The following is a 16545-nucleotide window of genomic DNA, read 5'->3' as shown; positions in this document are numbered from 1 at the left end:
CTCATCCTTTTGGTAAAAATTTAGTTGTCTCTCTGTTGCATTTACATCAGTTCATTGTCTTGCCAACATTTTTTCCAAGACTATACAACAATAAAGGCAATCTGGCTCTTCATATATTGCAGAGGTGGCCAATTCCAGTCTTCGAGAGCCATAAACAGACCAGGTTTTCAGGATATCCACAATGAATATGTATGAGGTACATTTGCAGGTAGTGCATGCAAATCTTTCTCATGCATATTCATTGTGGATATCCTGAAAACTTGGACTATTTGTGGCACTTGAAGACTGAAGTTGGCCACCTCTGATATATTGGATTGCAGAAGAGCTTTGTTCTGTTTTGAAAAAACAAAGTCTTATAGAGAAGGTCTTTACAACGGTTTGGCACCTTCAATCCAGTCAAACAAGGTTCTTCAGTTACAAAGAAAACTATTTCAGCTTGGATATCTGATTACATTTCCTACTGTTATAATCAGTCAGGACAGCGTCGTCAAACTAAAGTGATAGCCCATCAAGTCAGGGCTACAGCAGCTTCTTTAGCACAGTTTCACTTTGCCTCCTTAGAAGACATAATCAAGGCTGCCATTTGGTCTTCCATTCATACTTTTACTGCTCTTTACTGCTCAGAAAATGCTTTGCACCAAGACAGCAATTTTGGACAGGATGTTCTAAAGATCTTATTGGATTGATTCCTTCAACTCTTCTCTCCACTCTCTGGCATAATTACAGATTGCTTAGGTACAGGTCCTCTAACAACATAATAGCATAATCTACAATTTCATGCAGCCTTCAGCTTGGGAGTCCCCACTGTGTGGCTGATTTCTATCCTCCTTTTCCATGGAGAAAGCAAAGCTGCTTACCTGTAACAGATGTTCTGCATAGAGAGCAGGACAAATCAGCCACACAATCCCATCTTCCTCCCCTTAAGTTGAAAGTCAGAATGCTAGAAAGACCAGGAAGGTGCAGAAGGCTATTCTGAGCTCTGAGAGAGTTTTTTTGTTTGTTTGTTCTGGTGTCACCTAACTTGCGGGGCTGATTTGTCCTGCTGTCTATGGGGAACATCTGTTACAGGTGAGCAACTTTTGTATTTCTTTCCCCAGGGCACCACCTCCCATTCACTGTGCACATGTGTGGATACTTTTATGTATTGCTCAACCATTTTTTGTTGACAAGCAGGTCTGAATTAGCCATGACACATGGGTGACATCTGCCGAACGGATCCTTCTCTCTTAACTCAGAGTTTTTGATTTATTGAGCATGTGTGGGAGTTGCCTCATGAGCCCCTCATTTTTTTTCAAGCTTCTACACAGATATGTACCCTCTCTCTCTCTGTTTTCTTTAGTGATACTCTTGGTATTTTTTGGCAACTTTTTTCTGTGTTGTCTTGTTGCCTCAGCAGCCCCCAAAACAGTACATTTCAGTGCTATTTAAAAAAAAAAATAATAATAATAATAAAATAAATTCTTCATAGAAAATGTCCAGCTCTAAGAAGCCCACCATCAGTGGCTTCAAGGATTGCATGTGTGATTAGATGATGTCCATCACTGATGGCCATGACATTTGTTACCTGTGTCTAAGGCCTGACCTCAACCAATCTTTACAGCTATCACTGCAGCTGGATGTCTCTGCAGTCTCAGAAGTGCAAAGCCTAGAAGATGAAGAAGTTGCATAAGTCACTAAAGAGCCTCAGCCATTCCTTCTCCTGGAGCTGGGCCTCTTCTGACTTCCTGGGCACCAAGTGCTGCAGGAATTCCTTGAATAGACCTCCCCCCCCCCCTCTCATTGAAGTGGGCCCAAGTCCTCTATATCTCATTGGGGTTGAGCAAGCAGCAAAAATGCTGTTCTTGGGCATCCACAAGTTCCTCATAGGCACTGCAGGACTTGGGGCCAAGAAAGAAGAAGAAGCATCACTCTTTGGAGCTGGTGGCACTATTGGTGTCGAAGAAGCAGCACCGGGCCTTGGCACTGGTAGAACAATCAATGTCTAAAGCATTGGCACTTCTGATGCACCATTCACTGGCATGTTGAACTTGACACTGATGATGCTTTTTCCCTTGATGTCTCAAATGCAGATTGGCATTGTTAATGCACTGGGCCTTGGTGTTGCCAACGCAACTGTTCCTAAAATTGCCAGTCCCTTTGACATGTTCAGGGAGGCTGAGAGTGTGGAGGGATATATGCTCCATTTACCTCCTCCAATCTCAAGGGCTATTTTTCCATCAAGGCTGCTTGAGCAAAGTCTAGAGATACTGGATGGTGCTCAGTGGTGCCCTTAATCTATAATCACCACCTAGGGAAAATATTGCAAAGACCAGATATTCTTCTAGAGGACTTCATCTTGGTTTCTAAAGAGGATTTTCCACCACCCAACACTTGGCAAGGAGGCATGGCAGCTCTTAGACCAGTGGCAGAGTTGGTGAAGACTTTCTTTGCCTCTCTGATGGCTATGGAGAAAGAGCACTCTTAAACCTCTCCTCTCTAGGGTGCTGGCTTTGCTTTCTCAAAGAGGAGTTCCTTTTGTCCATCAAAACCCCCAGAATGGGACTGGAGCTCTTGCCACATAGTTGCAGCAGTGTCCAGTCAGTCAGAAGATGTTCCCCAGGAGAACTCCCTTCCAAGGCAACCAAGGACCCCATTGCAGTCGCCTATATCATTATTAGGGTCCTGGATCAATGTCTCTTTTCCCTTTGGATCAGAGGAAGGATTGACAGGAATCCCCCATCTTGAAAAACCTACACTGGCTCCCAATCAAGTTCAGAATCTCCTACAAAGTACTAACAATCATACATAAATCTATACACAAGCTCATTCCTCTGGAACTCAATATCCCTCTGCAGCCACATATACCCGCCAGACCGGTGAGAACAGCCTATAAAGATACTCTCCTCGCCCCAACCATCAAATCCTCATTAAATAAACGCATTCTATCCACAGCAGGCCCCGCGCAATGGAACTCTCTACCACCAGACCTCCGGAAAGAACCTTGCCCTATCGCCTTTAAAAAGAGACTCAAAACTTGGCTATTCGAACAAGCCTTCTATCCATACCAATAATTTTACTCTAAATCTAAATATTAACCTGCCTTTTAGTTATTAACTGGTTAACCATATTATATACCTTTTCTCAAATTAACTATTTTATGTTTATTTATGTTTATTTATGTTTATTTATGTTTTCTCAAATTAACTATGTTCAATGTAAACCGCTAAATGTTCAATGTAAACCGCTAAATGAAGCGATAGTTACGGTTCCTTAGCGATAGTTTTGGTTCCTTGTAAACCGGGGTGATATGTATACTATACAGGAACCCCGGTATATAAATTCTTTAAATAAATAAAAAAAATAAATAAATCTTCCCAAATATGTGCACCTTGTAACGTGTCTACTGTATATTTAGCCAGGTCCTTTCGAGTACTACATTATTTATTGTATCTTCTTGTTCTTTAATCCCCAGTTACTTGATCCAAGTTTATCCTCCTGTTCGATGTAATTGCACTCTGTCTTGCCTGTTTAATGTTATAATGTAAACCGAATTGATATGTAACTCTTGCTACATGAATTTCGGTATATAAAAATGTTAAATAAATAAATAAATCCTCTTCAATCTTCTTCCTGAGCTTCCGGAACACTCGCTCTGCCTGAGGAGTTCTCCTTTTCCAGATTTCTGTAATTTGAGTAAGGCGCTGGGAATGAATGTTCGTAAAGACAAGGACCCTCACATGGAAGTCTTTGGCCTTCCCCAGATCTTCAATACCCCAGTGGAGCAGGAAGCAATTCCAATGCATTCCATTCTGCAAACTTATAGACAAGAATGTGGGAAAATTAAATTTCCTGTTCTCCTGTAGCCAGAAAATTAAACCTCAAATTTAGTCCAAAAAACCCGGGTTTGGAGTGGTGCAGCTGCCCCATCAATTGGTTGTTATGGAGCCAGCTCTAAAGCAGGCAACGAAAATGAAAATATTCTCCACTGCCCCTCCAGGAAAACATCCCAGGCTGCTGGATAACTTTGGGGAAAAGGTGTTCAGAGCTAAATGCTGAATGCTCGCATTTCCTCACACTAGTTCTACAGGTGCAGGACTTGCATGATGGTTTTATTTATTTATTTTAAATATTTGTTTTCTGCCTATATTAACAAAGTTATGCTAAGCGGATTACAATTTTTTTTATCATAAAATACAATTATAAATATAATTTTAAAAAAAGCCACAGACAAATGCAACACATCTTTGTATTACAGATTAATAAGATCTATATATCTTAGCCACTACCTGTAGGCAGGTCTAAAGTTAGCCGCTGGTTCACTAAATACCCCAGTTAAGTAAGCCGGATAGGTGTATCCGGCTAACTTGACTAGCCCCTCAGCAGCTGAATATGGACCCCTCTAAAATCTTGCATTAATCTAATCTCCTCTGGAATGGCATTCCATAAGGATAGTCCAATGATTGATAATGAACGTCTGTGGGTCTCCTGCAAAAGGGCCATTTTAACTCCAGGGACCCCTAAAAGATCAGAATTTGCAGAGTACAATGCTCTTGATAGTATATATGTTTTAATGAATGTAGATAAATAACTAGGAGCTTCCTCTTGCACAGACTTATATACCAACATAAAAATCTTGAGTTTAAGACATTGACAAATTGGCATCCTAATACAGTTGTTTCAATAGAGGAGTTACATGTTTTTTCATTGGAGCCCTCATAAACAAATATGAAAAGCACATAAGTGAGATTTAGGAAGGCCGATATAAAGAAAATTACAATACTCCAAAGTTAAATAAACGCCTGAATCAAGGTACAAAAGTCTGCTGCATCTAAAAAAAAAAAAAAAAGTCACAAATATTGCAATGACTTTAGCTTAAAATAGCCAATGAATAAAACAGCTGTCAGTGGGTTTGTGTATTCTAGCTTAGAATTGAATTTAAATCCAAATAATACAGATCCTTGAGGAACCACTATGCAGTGTAAAACCAAGTAGAACAAGATGCACCAATCCTTACTTGCTATTGGTGAGTATTTAAATAAGAATTAAACCAATGGAGGACCTTCCCCCGCCACCAATTCCCAGTTCTTGATGTCAGGTTAACATGATAAAATGATTTAGAGTCAAAGGAAGAGATTATGTCTAAGAAAATTGCAATTATGGAGCCATCTGTCTCTAATAGATGTAACAAATAGTCATTTATAGACACATAATGCCTCAGTGCTATGATGTCATCTGAAACCATATTGAAGACCATGTAGGTAATTGTTAGACTCTAAAAATAAATAAATAAAAATCATTCAATTGGGTAAAAATAGCCTTCTCAAGCAACTTCCCTAGGGATAGCAAATTTGAAATTAGCCTACAATTGAAAGGTTGATCTGAAGGGCCAGAACCACTTTTTTTTTTAATAGGATGAACTACTGCCCAATTTAAGATATCAGTTATTATTCCCTCTGACAAAGACATGTTTATTAAACAAGTCAGGGGTTCAATAAAATCTTCTTTCAAATTACATAAAATCCAAATAGAACAAGGGTCTAAAACACAAATAGATTTTGTTTATGATTTAACCAATAGCTCTTCAACTTCACTACCTAAAACAAACTCAAATCGATCCCAAAGCACCTAAGAAGGGACACTCTACATTGCATTAGCATCTGACAGTCTACCTTTAATATTCAATGAATTAGTCTTACTTGTATAATAGCAAAAACTTGAGATGAAATATATATATATATATATATCAGGGGTGCTGAATGGGATGTAAAAGCCTGTAAAGAACTGAAAATAATTCAGAAGGACGATTAAGAGATTTTTATATCCTAGATGAAAAATATGATTTTCTAGCAGTAATAAATAGATTCCTGCATTCAGTTCTAGTGCTTCAAAAAAAAAACTCTCAGCACAGTAGTTCTGTTTTAGGCAGAAAACAAATGTTTAAAAAAGAATCAAAATTTTCACTAGTTGTAGCTTTTCACCAATGATATTCAACTTAAGATCATTTGATTTAAGATCATTAGTAAACCTTAATACACAACCATATTTACCAATAACTTTTTTATTATCTTTTAATGGAGCAACTGTTTCAGTAATAGCCACGAAACTTTCAACCAAAGAGTAAGCTAAAAGATCTGAAGAGTTATAGTTGATGTTTTGTTTAACTGAGTCCAATTTTGTTTTATATTTTTCAGGATCAAAACTAGTTTGATATTGCTTGCTCACAGAGTGAATGTCCGTTATCCCACCTGGAGATCCTACTTGAAATTCAAAATTTGCCAAATAGTGATCTGACCAAGGTTGTTGTGATTTCGGTCGCGAGGAGCGCGACCAAATCCCCTACCTGGCCTCGGGTCCCGAACGCGGCACGGCTGCAACGACGCTGCGGCCTAGTTGGCGGCGCTCCCACGAGGGAGACACTGCCGGAGAAGTTGGGCCCCGCCCCTAGGGCTCGCGCGCACGCGTGCAGGAGAGGCCCTTTTAAAGGGCCTCCGGCGCGAAAGCCCAGCGCCGCCCTCAGGATGACGTCAGACACCGAGGGGGATTTAACTCGGCGTCTGACTCTCCTTGGGGCCTTTCAACGTGGTCGCTGTCAGAGCCTGCTAGTTGCCTGCAGTTCCTGCGTTCCTGCCTTCCTGCTTTCCTGCCTGCTCGTTCCAGCCTTCCAGTTCCAGTGTTCCTGCCTGCCTGCCCTGTGTTCCAGTCCGCTTGTTCTGACACCCCTGCCAGCCTGCTTCAGCTGCCTGCCTTGATCCCGGTCCGTCTCATCGAATCCGTCTTCAGCTGCCTGCCTTGATCCCGGTCCGTCTCATCGAATCCGTCTTCAGCTGCCTGCCTTGATCCCGGTCAGTCTCATCGAATCCGTCTTCAGCTGCCTGCCTTGATCCCGGTCCATCTCATCAAATCCATCTTCAGCTGCCTGCCTTGATCCTGGTCCGTCTCATCGACTCCGTCTCCTGCTGCCTGCCCTGAATCCGGTCCAGCCTTGATCTTCTCTGCTGATAGCCGCTCACCTAAGTCCCAGCGGTCTGGGTCCCTACGGGCTCCTCCTGGGGGGACCTCTGGCTTCCAGGGCGAAGCCACCTTAGTCCTAGCGACCCGGTCTCCAACAGCTCCTCTGGGGGAGTCTCGGGTTTCCAGGTGAAGACTCTTCTTCGGCTCAGTAGTCTGCCTCCCGTCCGCGGTCGGCCCAAGGATCCACTTCCGGAGTCCAACAAAGGTCCCATATTAACTAACAGGTCGGAAATGGAGACATTAGTAACTTGAGATTCAGATAATAGTAGCTCAGCTCTGAGTATCAACATCAATTTTAGTACAAAATTAGACAGAAGAAGGCAAGGGTAAAAAAAAAGTCTTGATATATTCCCTTAGACTGATTCTCAATATGTAGATTTAAATCCCTAACCACCAAAATATGTGCTTGGGTCTGTAATGTTTGCAAAAAAAATCAACTAGAATTGATAAATCCTTAATGAGCATCCCGGGTGAGCAACCAATGTTTTAATCTCATAACGAAACTCTCACTGCCGTTGCCCAATTCTAATGAAAGTGGAGTCAAACAAATGCCAGATTTAAAAATTGCTGTCACTCCCCCACCCTTCTTATACTGTCTGTCCTTATGCAAAAATTGATACCCATTAGGGCAAGCTAATTTTAGCAAGGAAATATCTGCTTTGGTATGCCAGCTTTCCGCAAAGAAGAGAATAACAAATCATTATCAAGAAGCAGTTGAAAAATAACATCTGTTTTTGCTTAATTGAAAGGATATTAATATAACCAACTGACAAAGGTAAATGACAAGAAGAATGAACCTGATTCAAATGTGAGGTATCCAAGGAGGACCCACATTAACAGAGTGGTGGGGCTCAGTGGCAATTATCCTAGGCTTTGTGTGAATACCATAATGCTCCTTGTCTCAACCACCAATATGCTTTGGACAAGGAAATCCATGATAAAAAGGCCAATGATATGCAAATAAAATACTGGCAGCAAATCCCAGCATTCAGAAACTGAAGCCCATTGCTAGGCCTAGTTGAGGGGGAGGGGCCATACCACCTATTCACAACCACTCCTGGATACGGAAGAATGCATAAGTCATCTCATTTGATCAGTATATGAGGTATTTGATATGGCTACCCACTTGTCTTCCATGGGAGCACATCAAATGGCAAGGCTACGGAGCCAGCAGTTTGTGCAACGATGTGCATGAGAAGTTAGTGGTTGTTCCCTGTGCAGGGAAACATCTCTATGGAGACAAGCTTAGAGAAACAGTTGCTCAGATAAAGGAGCAGCATGTGGCAGTTGAATTGCTTTTTACAAGCTCTGAGCAAAAGTAATCATCAAGACATCCCTACTTCACTTTTAAGCATTCCTACTTTCAGAGACACCCTTTTCAGAAATTCTAGTAATATCGTATTCCACCTGCATTTCCACAGCAACAACTTCCAGCTCAAGGTCTGCAGTGCAAGAAGTGTCAACCAAAAGTGGCAGTGTAGGTCCAATCAAAGCCTGGACCCAATTTTTGACGAGCCTCCAATTACAAAACTCCAACTCTTCAGTAGGGGGTAGGATTCTGCTCATCTTGGAGGAGTGGCACAAAATCATCAAAGATTGTAAAATCTGGTTACCGCTTGTGTTTCTCCTGGCTTCTGGTGCTTCCCCATTTTGTGCTTCAATCTGAATCCATCTCACTCAGCTCAGCTCCACATGGAAATGGAATTGCTTCTCAAATAGCAGGCAATAGAACCTATCCTGCCCAACCAGCATGGCCAAGGATTCTACTTCCAGTGTTTCCTCATCCCCGATAAGTCCGGGGGATTGAGACCAATCCTGGATTTATGAAAGCTGAACAAGAACCTATTATGGGAGAATCAGGCGGGAGAATGGATATTTGCCCTGTATGTGAAAGACAGATATGCCCACGTACCTTTCCATCCATTGGCATTTTCTGTGCTTTATTGTGGCATCCTCTCACGGTACAAGATGCTTCCCTTTAGACTCTTGGCAGCACAGAGGATCTTTACCAAATGCCTAGCTGTAGTAAAAATGCATCTTTTTCATCAGGGCATTTGGGTTTTCCCTTACCTGGACAACTGGCTAGTGACTGGATCTTCCCAAGTGGGGATATTGAACTTCCTACAAACCAACTTCTTCAGTCAGTGGGCTTCCTAGTAAATTTCTCAGAGAATCAAATTATTAGGGGCATGGATAGACTCTCTACAGAAAAGAGCATTTCTCCCAACAGATTGAGTGGATGCCTTCATCTCCCTTGCTTGTTGGATGGTTCAGGCAGAAAACGCTACAGCCAGAGTGGTCCTGGGCTGCATGGCAGCTGTGGAGCATGTGATCTCTCTAACCCACCTCCACATGGGCGTCCTTCAATGGGATCAGTTCATTCAATCCTTAAAGACCCTGGAGAATGTATCTCAGAAAATGAAAAAAGAGCTCCACTGCTGGTTGGACCTGAGCATTTTTTAGGATGGAGACATTCCCGCCCCTCTGTTACCCCATCAGGTCACAGTGGTGATGAATTCGTCCACCAAGGGATTGGGAGTGCACAATGGTCTCTTTCAAAACTTGGCCGGCAATGGAATAGCAATTTCAAATCAACCTGTTTGAACTACAGTCAATCAGATATGCCCTCAGAGCTTTCTCACATCTCCTCTATGGAAAGAGAATTCTCATCCAAACTGACAACTAAGTAGCCATGGGTTTTTTGGGGGTTTATTTATTACTTTTAACAATAATTATAGGGAAAATTTCCACATTATATATAACATTCTTTCACTTTCTATACATGAACAAAAGAAAAATCCAAAAACAGAAATTAAGACATTACATATCAAATCATTAACCCCATATTTATCCTATAAGTGGAAAAAGAGGAGATCCAAGGATTACTAGAAAATATATTTCAAATAAAAGGAAAAAGAAAGAAAGGAGGATAATCCTTCTCTTAATATCCTGAGCTGGTTAGGTTATATTACTCTCAGTTCCATGATTATCCAACAAAAATCTCAATTGAGATAGCTCAAAAAAGAGATATCGAGTATTATTTAAATTTACAACGCATTTACAGGGGTATCTAACTGAGATCTTTGCTCCCAGCTTAGCCTCTTGACACATTTCCAAAAACTTTTTCCTTTGAATTAGGGTAGCCCTGGTAATGTCTGGTTATACCCATATCGTTTGCCCATAATATAATTTACCCCTATTTCGAAAGAAAAGTCTCAAAACAGAGTCTCTGTTCTTCGAGAAAACAAATGCCACCAAGAGAGTCCCCCGTAATTCAACTTGTTCATCTATTGATGTTTCCAGGAATGCAGATAACTCTATATCTGTGTTCTGAGGCATTTCAGTCGGTGCTATTTGCTCTTTCTTTATTGGTGGAACAAAGTAAATATTTGATATTGGAGGGATGGCCTCAAGCGGAAATTGAAGAACTTCAACCAAGTATTTCTTGAATTGTTCTCTTGCAGAAATTATTTTTAATTGTGGGAAATTTAATACCCTAATATTTAAATATCTCATGGTATTTTCCAAGTTCTCAATCTTTTTTGTGGTAACAGTCTCATCCTGAATTAACTTGGTTTGAATTTCCTGTATAGAAGATACTTTTACTTCTGAATCTTTTATTTTCAAGTCATGAGAAGTCAGCATTGGTTCCATAATTTGTATTGTTCTCTGCGAATTATTTATAGCCTCAGTTAGAGAAGTAATCAATTTTTTAATCATCATTAAAGCATCCCATACTATTGCTAAGGTAATTTCTTGTGGTTTAACCAATTTTAAATTGGGAGTTACGCTTACCCCACCTTCCCTGCAAATTGCTGTAATCCTTACGGATTCATTTGCTGGTTCCTCTTCCCTCTCAAAGTTGGTAAACGAAGGCTTGGACCCAGGGTAGCCAGTTCTTCCATTACGGCTCGCGACCCTCCCGGTTGCCCCCTCATATCCGCCGCGCCTCCGACTATAACACCCACCGCTGACAACTCAGGTCCAGCCTCTGCAACCAGCTCCTCACCCAACAGTAATTGTCGTGAGATACTGTCCTGTGCCCGGATAAGGCTATTCGTTGGAGGGGAAGGCATCTTAGAAGCCCTGGGGCTAAGCGACGTTTGTATGTCCAGGAGGGCCAGGGTGTGTTCTTCACCCAGCGTCTCAGCGGACTCACTCGGGGTTGAAACATGAACCGGAGCAAAGAACCCTTAAATAGTTGGTTGGGAAGGGGTAGATATGGCTATTGCAGGGGAATCCAGCCAAATCCTTCCCTTCCTTTTCATGTGTGGCATGTAAGTAGTAGGCAAGCAAGTCGGGAATTGAGGAGCTCATCAAACTCCGACCTCTCCTTTTGGTGCCATCTTGGGAGTTGCCATGTTTTATGTCATCAGCCAGGGAAGCACATGATCAGGACTCTGTACCAAGAGGTTGTAATGATTTGGGACTAGGCATGTGACCATCACACTGTCTTACAAGCTACCTACCTTCTGTGGATTTCCAACATGTTGGCAGACCACCTCGGCAGGGTGTTTTGCCCTCATGAGTGCTGTCTACATCAGGCTGTCCAACCTTTGAGGAGCTCTGTTGATCAACCTGCCTGCATCAGATGAAAACCGAAAATGAGAGATTTTGCTCCATTTTTACAAGCAAACTTAGATCCACTCTGGATGCTTTTCTGCCTATCTGGAATGCAGGTCTCATGTGATTTTCTACTGATTCTAATAGCCAGGACAGTACAAAAAGTGCTGAAAGACTGGGTCCATCTGATACTGATTGCACCAACATGGCCCAAACAAATGTGGCTCTTGTACCTAGTACAATTGTCCATTAGCATTCTGATTCCTTTAGAAACAAATCTGTCCTTATTAACTCAAAATGGGTCCATCTGTATCATCCAAACATCCTCTTTCTCAACAGCCTGAATGTCAAGCACTTACTGATAGCATCCCTATCCTTACCCAGAGTAGTTGGACATAGTAGTATCTGCCAGGAAGCCCTTAACCAGAAGGGCTTACAGTTTTAAATGGAAATGGCTTTCATCCTGTTGCCAACAGAGTTCACTGGACCTATGTGTTATGAACTGCGGGAGATGCTTCAATGCTTATTCTCTTTCTTCTATGGGTTTGAGTACCTATTCAGTTAGAGTGCATCTCAGTGCCATAGCAGACTACAATATTCAAGTGGAAGGTAAACCAATATTCATTCATCCGTTGGTGTCTTAAGTTTGTGAGAGGATTATGGAATACCAAACCACTTATACCGTGGAACCATGGGGGTAGATTTTAAAAAAGAGCGCGATCGCGTACTTTTGTTCGTGCAGCAGGCGCAAACAAAAGTACGCTGGATTTTATAAGATACGCGCAAAGCCGCGCGTATCTTATAAAATTCTGGATCGGCGCGCGCAAGGCTGCCGATTTTGGGCAGCCTGCGCGCGCCGAGCCGCGCAGCCTGCCTCTGTTCCCTCCGAGGCCGCTCCGAAATCGGAGTTGCCTCGGAGGGAACTTTCTTTCGCCCTCCCCTCACCTTCCCCTCCCTTCCCCTACCTAACCCACCCCCCCGGCCCTATCTAAACCCCCCCCCTTACCTTTGTCCCTCGATTTACGCCTGCTAGAAGCAGACGTAAATCTACGCGCGCCAGCGGACTGCTGGTGCGCAGTCATCCGACCTGGGGGATGGTCCGGAGGCCTCGACCATGCCCCCGGGCCGGCGTCACGCCCCCGAAATGCCGCGTCCCGCCCCTGAAACGCCACGTCATTCGGCCCCGCCCCCAACACGCCCCCTTAAAAAAACCCCGGGACTTACGCGCGTCCCAGGGCTCTGCACGCGCCGGCGGCCTATGCAAAATAGGCGCGCGAGGGCCCTGCTCGCGTAAATCCAGGCAGATTTACACGAGCAGGGCATTTAAAATCCGCCCGATAATGTGGTTCTTAAACAATTTATGAAGCATCCCTTTCAACTATTAGAATTGACTTCTTTGAAGTTTCTCACATCAAAAGTGTTATTCCTTCTTGTAATCCCAATTGCTAGGAGAGTCAGTGAGCTGCAGACATTAATGCATTACTCTTCATAGATGCAGTTCTTCCACCTCAAGTTTCTACCAAATGTGTTGTCAGCTTGTCTTATAAAATGTGCTATTGTATTACCCAAATTCTTTCCAAGGCCGCATGCTCATGAAGGAGAAAAAGCCTTTCATTCATTGGACTGTAAAAGGGACTTGGCTTATTACAGAAAGAGAACTCAGCCTCATTGCAGGTCTCATAACTATGTGTTTCTTATGATCCTAACTGGACATAGCAGCGACAAATGTACATTGTTCAATTGGCTAGCAGACTATATCACACATTGTTATGCACCAGTAGGCCTTCGGATTACAGACTCTGTCAAGGCTAATAAAGTGAGAGCCATGGCTCATCTGCAAGCCATTCCTGTTGAAGACATTTGCAAAGCTGCAGTTTGGTCTTCAGTTCAAGCTTTCATGTCCCATTAATGTCTAGACAATATATCAAGAAGTGACAGTAAATTTGGACAAGCAGTTTTGCATAGCCTGTTCACCCAGATGTCTACTCTCCATGGAGGGGTCTGGGTTGCATTTTCAATAAGTGCTGCACAGCAACCCTCAACTTCCCTTGTGTCATAGCTAATTCAGCCCTGCTGGTTGAAAAAAAACAAGTTTTCTTAACATAAGAACATAAGAAATTGCCATGCTGGGTCAGACCAAGGGTCCATTAAGCTGAGCATCCTGTTTCCAACAGAGGCCAAACCAGGCCACTAGAACTTGGCAATTACCCAAACACTAAGAAGATCCCATGCTACTGATGCAATTAATAGCAGTGGCTATTCCCTAAGTAAACTTGATTAATCGCCGTTAATGGACTTCTCCTCCAAGAACTTATCCAAATCTTTTTTGAACCCAGCTACATTAACTGCACTAACCACATCCTCTGGCAACAAATTCCAGAGCTTTATTGTGCATTGAGTGAAAAAGAATTTTCTCCGATTAGTCTTAAATGTGCTACTTGCTAACTTCATGGAATGCCCCCTAGTCCTTCTATTATTCGAAAGTGTAAATAACCGAGTCACATCTACTCATTCCAGACCTCTCATGATCTTAAAGACCTCTATCATATCCCCCCTCAGACGTCTCTTCTCCAAGCTGAACAGCCCTAACCTCTTCAGCCTTTCCTCATAGGGGAGCTGTTCCATCCCCTTTATCATTTTGGTTGCCCTTCTCTGTACCTTCTCCATCGCAACTATATCTTTTTTGAGATGCAGTGACCAAAATTGTACACAGTATTCAAGGTGCAGTCTCACCATGGAGCGATATAGAGGCATCATGACATTTTTCATTCTATTAACCATTCCCTTCCTAATAATTCCTAGCATTCTGTTTGCTTTTTTGACTGCTGCAGAACAATGTAGTCAGCAGAATGAATTAATCCTGCTTAATATCCACCTGCCTCCCTGGAGAGTCGACTACCTAGCAAAAGCTTGGGTCCAAATCAATTGAGAGGCTCATAAGGCAATGCCCGCACAGGAACTCCTGCACATGCTCAGAAGAGCAAAAGCTCTATGAGCTAAGAGAGAAGGGTCCGTTCCGCGCTGTTGGATGACAGTGCCCCATGTGTCATGGCTAATTCATCTTGCTGTCTACAGAGAACACGGATTATGGTAAGCAAACTTGGTTTTTAAACAAAGCTTTGTGTCATGTACTTATATTTTGGCCATTATAATCTGCAGTAATATCGGTAAACACTTCATCTTCTCATGCTCTGTGGGTTCTAGCTCATCTCCTTTCATTTGTTTGCACCCGCTCTCTGTTTTACCCCTTTTTTTTTGTTTTCTTTGTTCTTTTGTCCATAGTTGTGTTTGGCCTGCCATAGACCTGGATCCCCCCGAATGTATGAAATGATAAAAGCATCTCTTGCATGCATCCTCACTGCCCTGTGCCAGCGTGTTTTCCCTAGCAGCCAGCCACCCATGGCTTTATTGAAGGTATCAAGCTCGGCCTTTTTGGAACTCTGCTAAGCTGGAATTGCTGGAAGGCAGCACGCCGGATGCCGCCTACTTCTTTCTTGCACAAGGAATTTCTCAGCAATGATAGATTTTCTTCTGAACTCCTTGGGAGGAATTTGTCTAAGCTTTGATACAGTGGAAAACTTGATCAATTTATCAATGAAAATAACAAGGGCCTTATTCGAAGACGACATTTCCTCCACTCTTTGCCTATGGCAGAAATCTTTATTGACTAAGGCTCTGGGAGGAAAACTTTCATAAATCCCCTATCTCTCTCCCTCTCCCTCCTCCCTGCCCCTCCCCCCGTTGTTCCCATCCAGAAACTCAGCCTGACTTTTATTTTACAGTTCTCCAAATACCTTCCTAGACCTGATTAGGAGGTCTTCAACGGTTCTCTTTTTTTTTTTTTACTTTTTATTTATGCAATTTTAAATTAACAAAGCAAAGCACAATGAGGATATTATCAGAAACAAGAAAATAAAAAGGCAAATAGTCATATCCATTTATATAAACAATTGAAACCAATAATATATGTAGGAAACTTTTCACATTGTAGTTATTTATACCCAACAGTAAAGAAACACAAAATCATTCAAAGGGAAAAAAATATACAGAGAGAGAAAAAGAAAAAAAACAATTAAGAAAAGCCAATAGCACGTAAGGACCCCCATATTTTAACACTGGTCTCAGAATAACATCAAGAATTAGTCTGAACTGGAGAAGAAGTAACAACTCTCCTAGTATTAAGAAAGGATTGTAGCTGCTCAGGTGCAAAGAATATAAAGGTATCTGAATGCAACTTTACAAAAGATTTACAGATGTCCCCAAAGCAAGAATATCTTTCCTGAGAGCTAGAAAACTCCTTCTCCTTTGCTGGGTGAGCCTAGAAATGTCTGGAAAAATCTGCAGATTTTGACCATGAAGGAGAATTTAAATTCTGAAAGTACAAGGACATTACTTTTGACAAATCAGAGTCAGCAACAAACTATACAAATAGGGTGGCCCTATCTCTGATTTCCAGACCAGATGTTTCTAAGAATTCTGTGAGATTCAGTGGAGGAAATTGATTTGCAGCGGAAACCCCTGCAGAAGCTTGAGAAGATGATGGCAAAAAAGTTATCTTGGTTATAGAAGGGCATTCTTCAGGAGGAATACACCAAACTTGAAGCAAGTATTTTTTTTAAATAACCTTTGGAAGTTTGCCTAAAATCTTAGGAAAATTCAAAATCCTAAAATTAACCTGACAAGAAAAATTCTCCAGCAATTCAAGCCTGTGAGAAATAGCTCCAGTATCACAAATAGTCCTAGACCTGGACCCCTTGAATTTTAAGAAAACCTGTTTTGAAGGCTACAAGTTGCCTGGAGTGATCTTGAAAATAATTCTCATGTTGAGCAACTATAGGATCTAATTTGGTAACAACAGACTCCACTTAAAGTATAGAAAGGGACAAAATATTTGCAAAATTCTCCATAAATTCCCACAAAGATTCTAGAGTTAATGCAGCCAGCTTACGAGAGGCATCTGAAAGGGTTCATGAGGTATCGGAACCGGCAAGG

General features: G+C 42.0%; 1 protein-coding gene across 2 annotated transcripts in view; it reads left to right on the top strand.

The window, feature by feature from the left end:
- Window positions 1-16545, top strand: part of ARFGEF3 (ARFGEF family member 3) — a 301053-nt gene that overhangs the window by 109191 nt on the left and 175317 nt on the right. The window contains exon 6 of one of the 2 annotated variants that reach the window (XM_029596474.1): window positions 14836-14967. The exons of the other annotated variant lie outside the window; for it this stretch is intronic. Within the exon in view, the coding sequence (XP_029452334.1) occupies window positions 14836-14967 (132 nt within the window). The remainder of the gene's footprint in view (window positions 1-14835; window positions 14968-16545) is intronic. 2 annotated transcript variants of the gene reach the window in all.

The sequence above is a fragment of the Rhinatrema bivittatum genome, chromosome 3, assembly GCF_901001135.1.
Source record: "Rhinatrema bivittatum chromosome 3, aRhiBiv1.1, whole genome shotgun sequence".
NCBI lineage: Eukaryota > Metazoa > Chordata > Amphibia > Gymnophiona > Rhinatrematidae > Rhinatrema > Rhinatrema bivittatum.
This window is presented reverse-complemented; position numbering and strand designations above follow the sequence as displayed.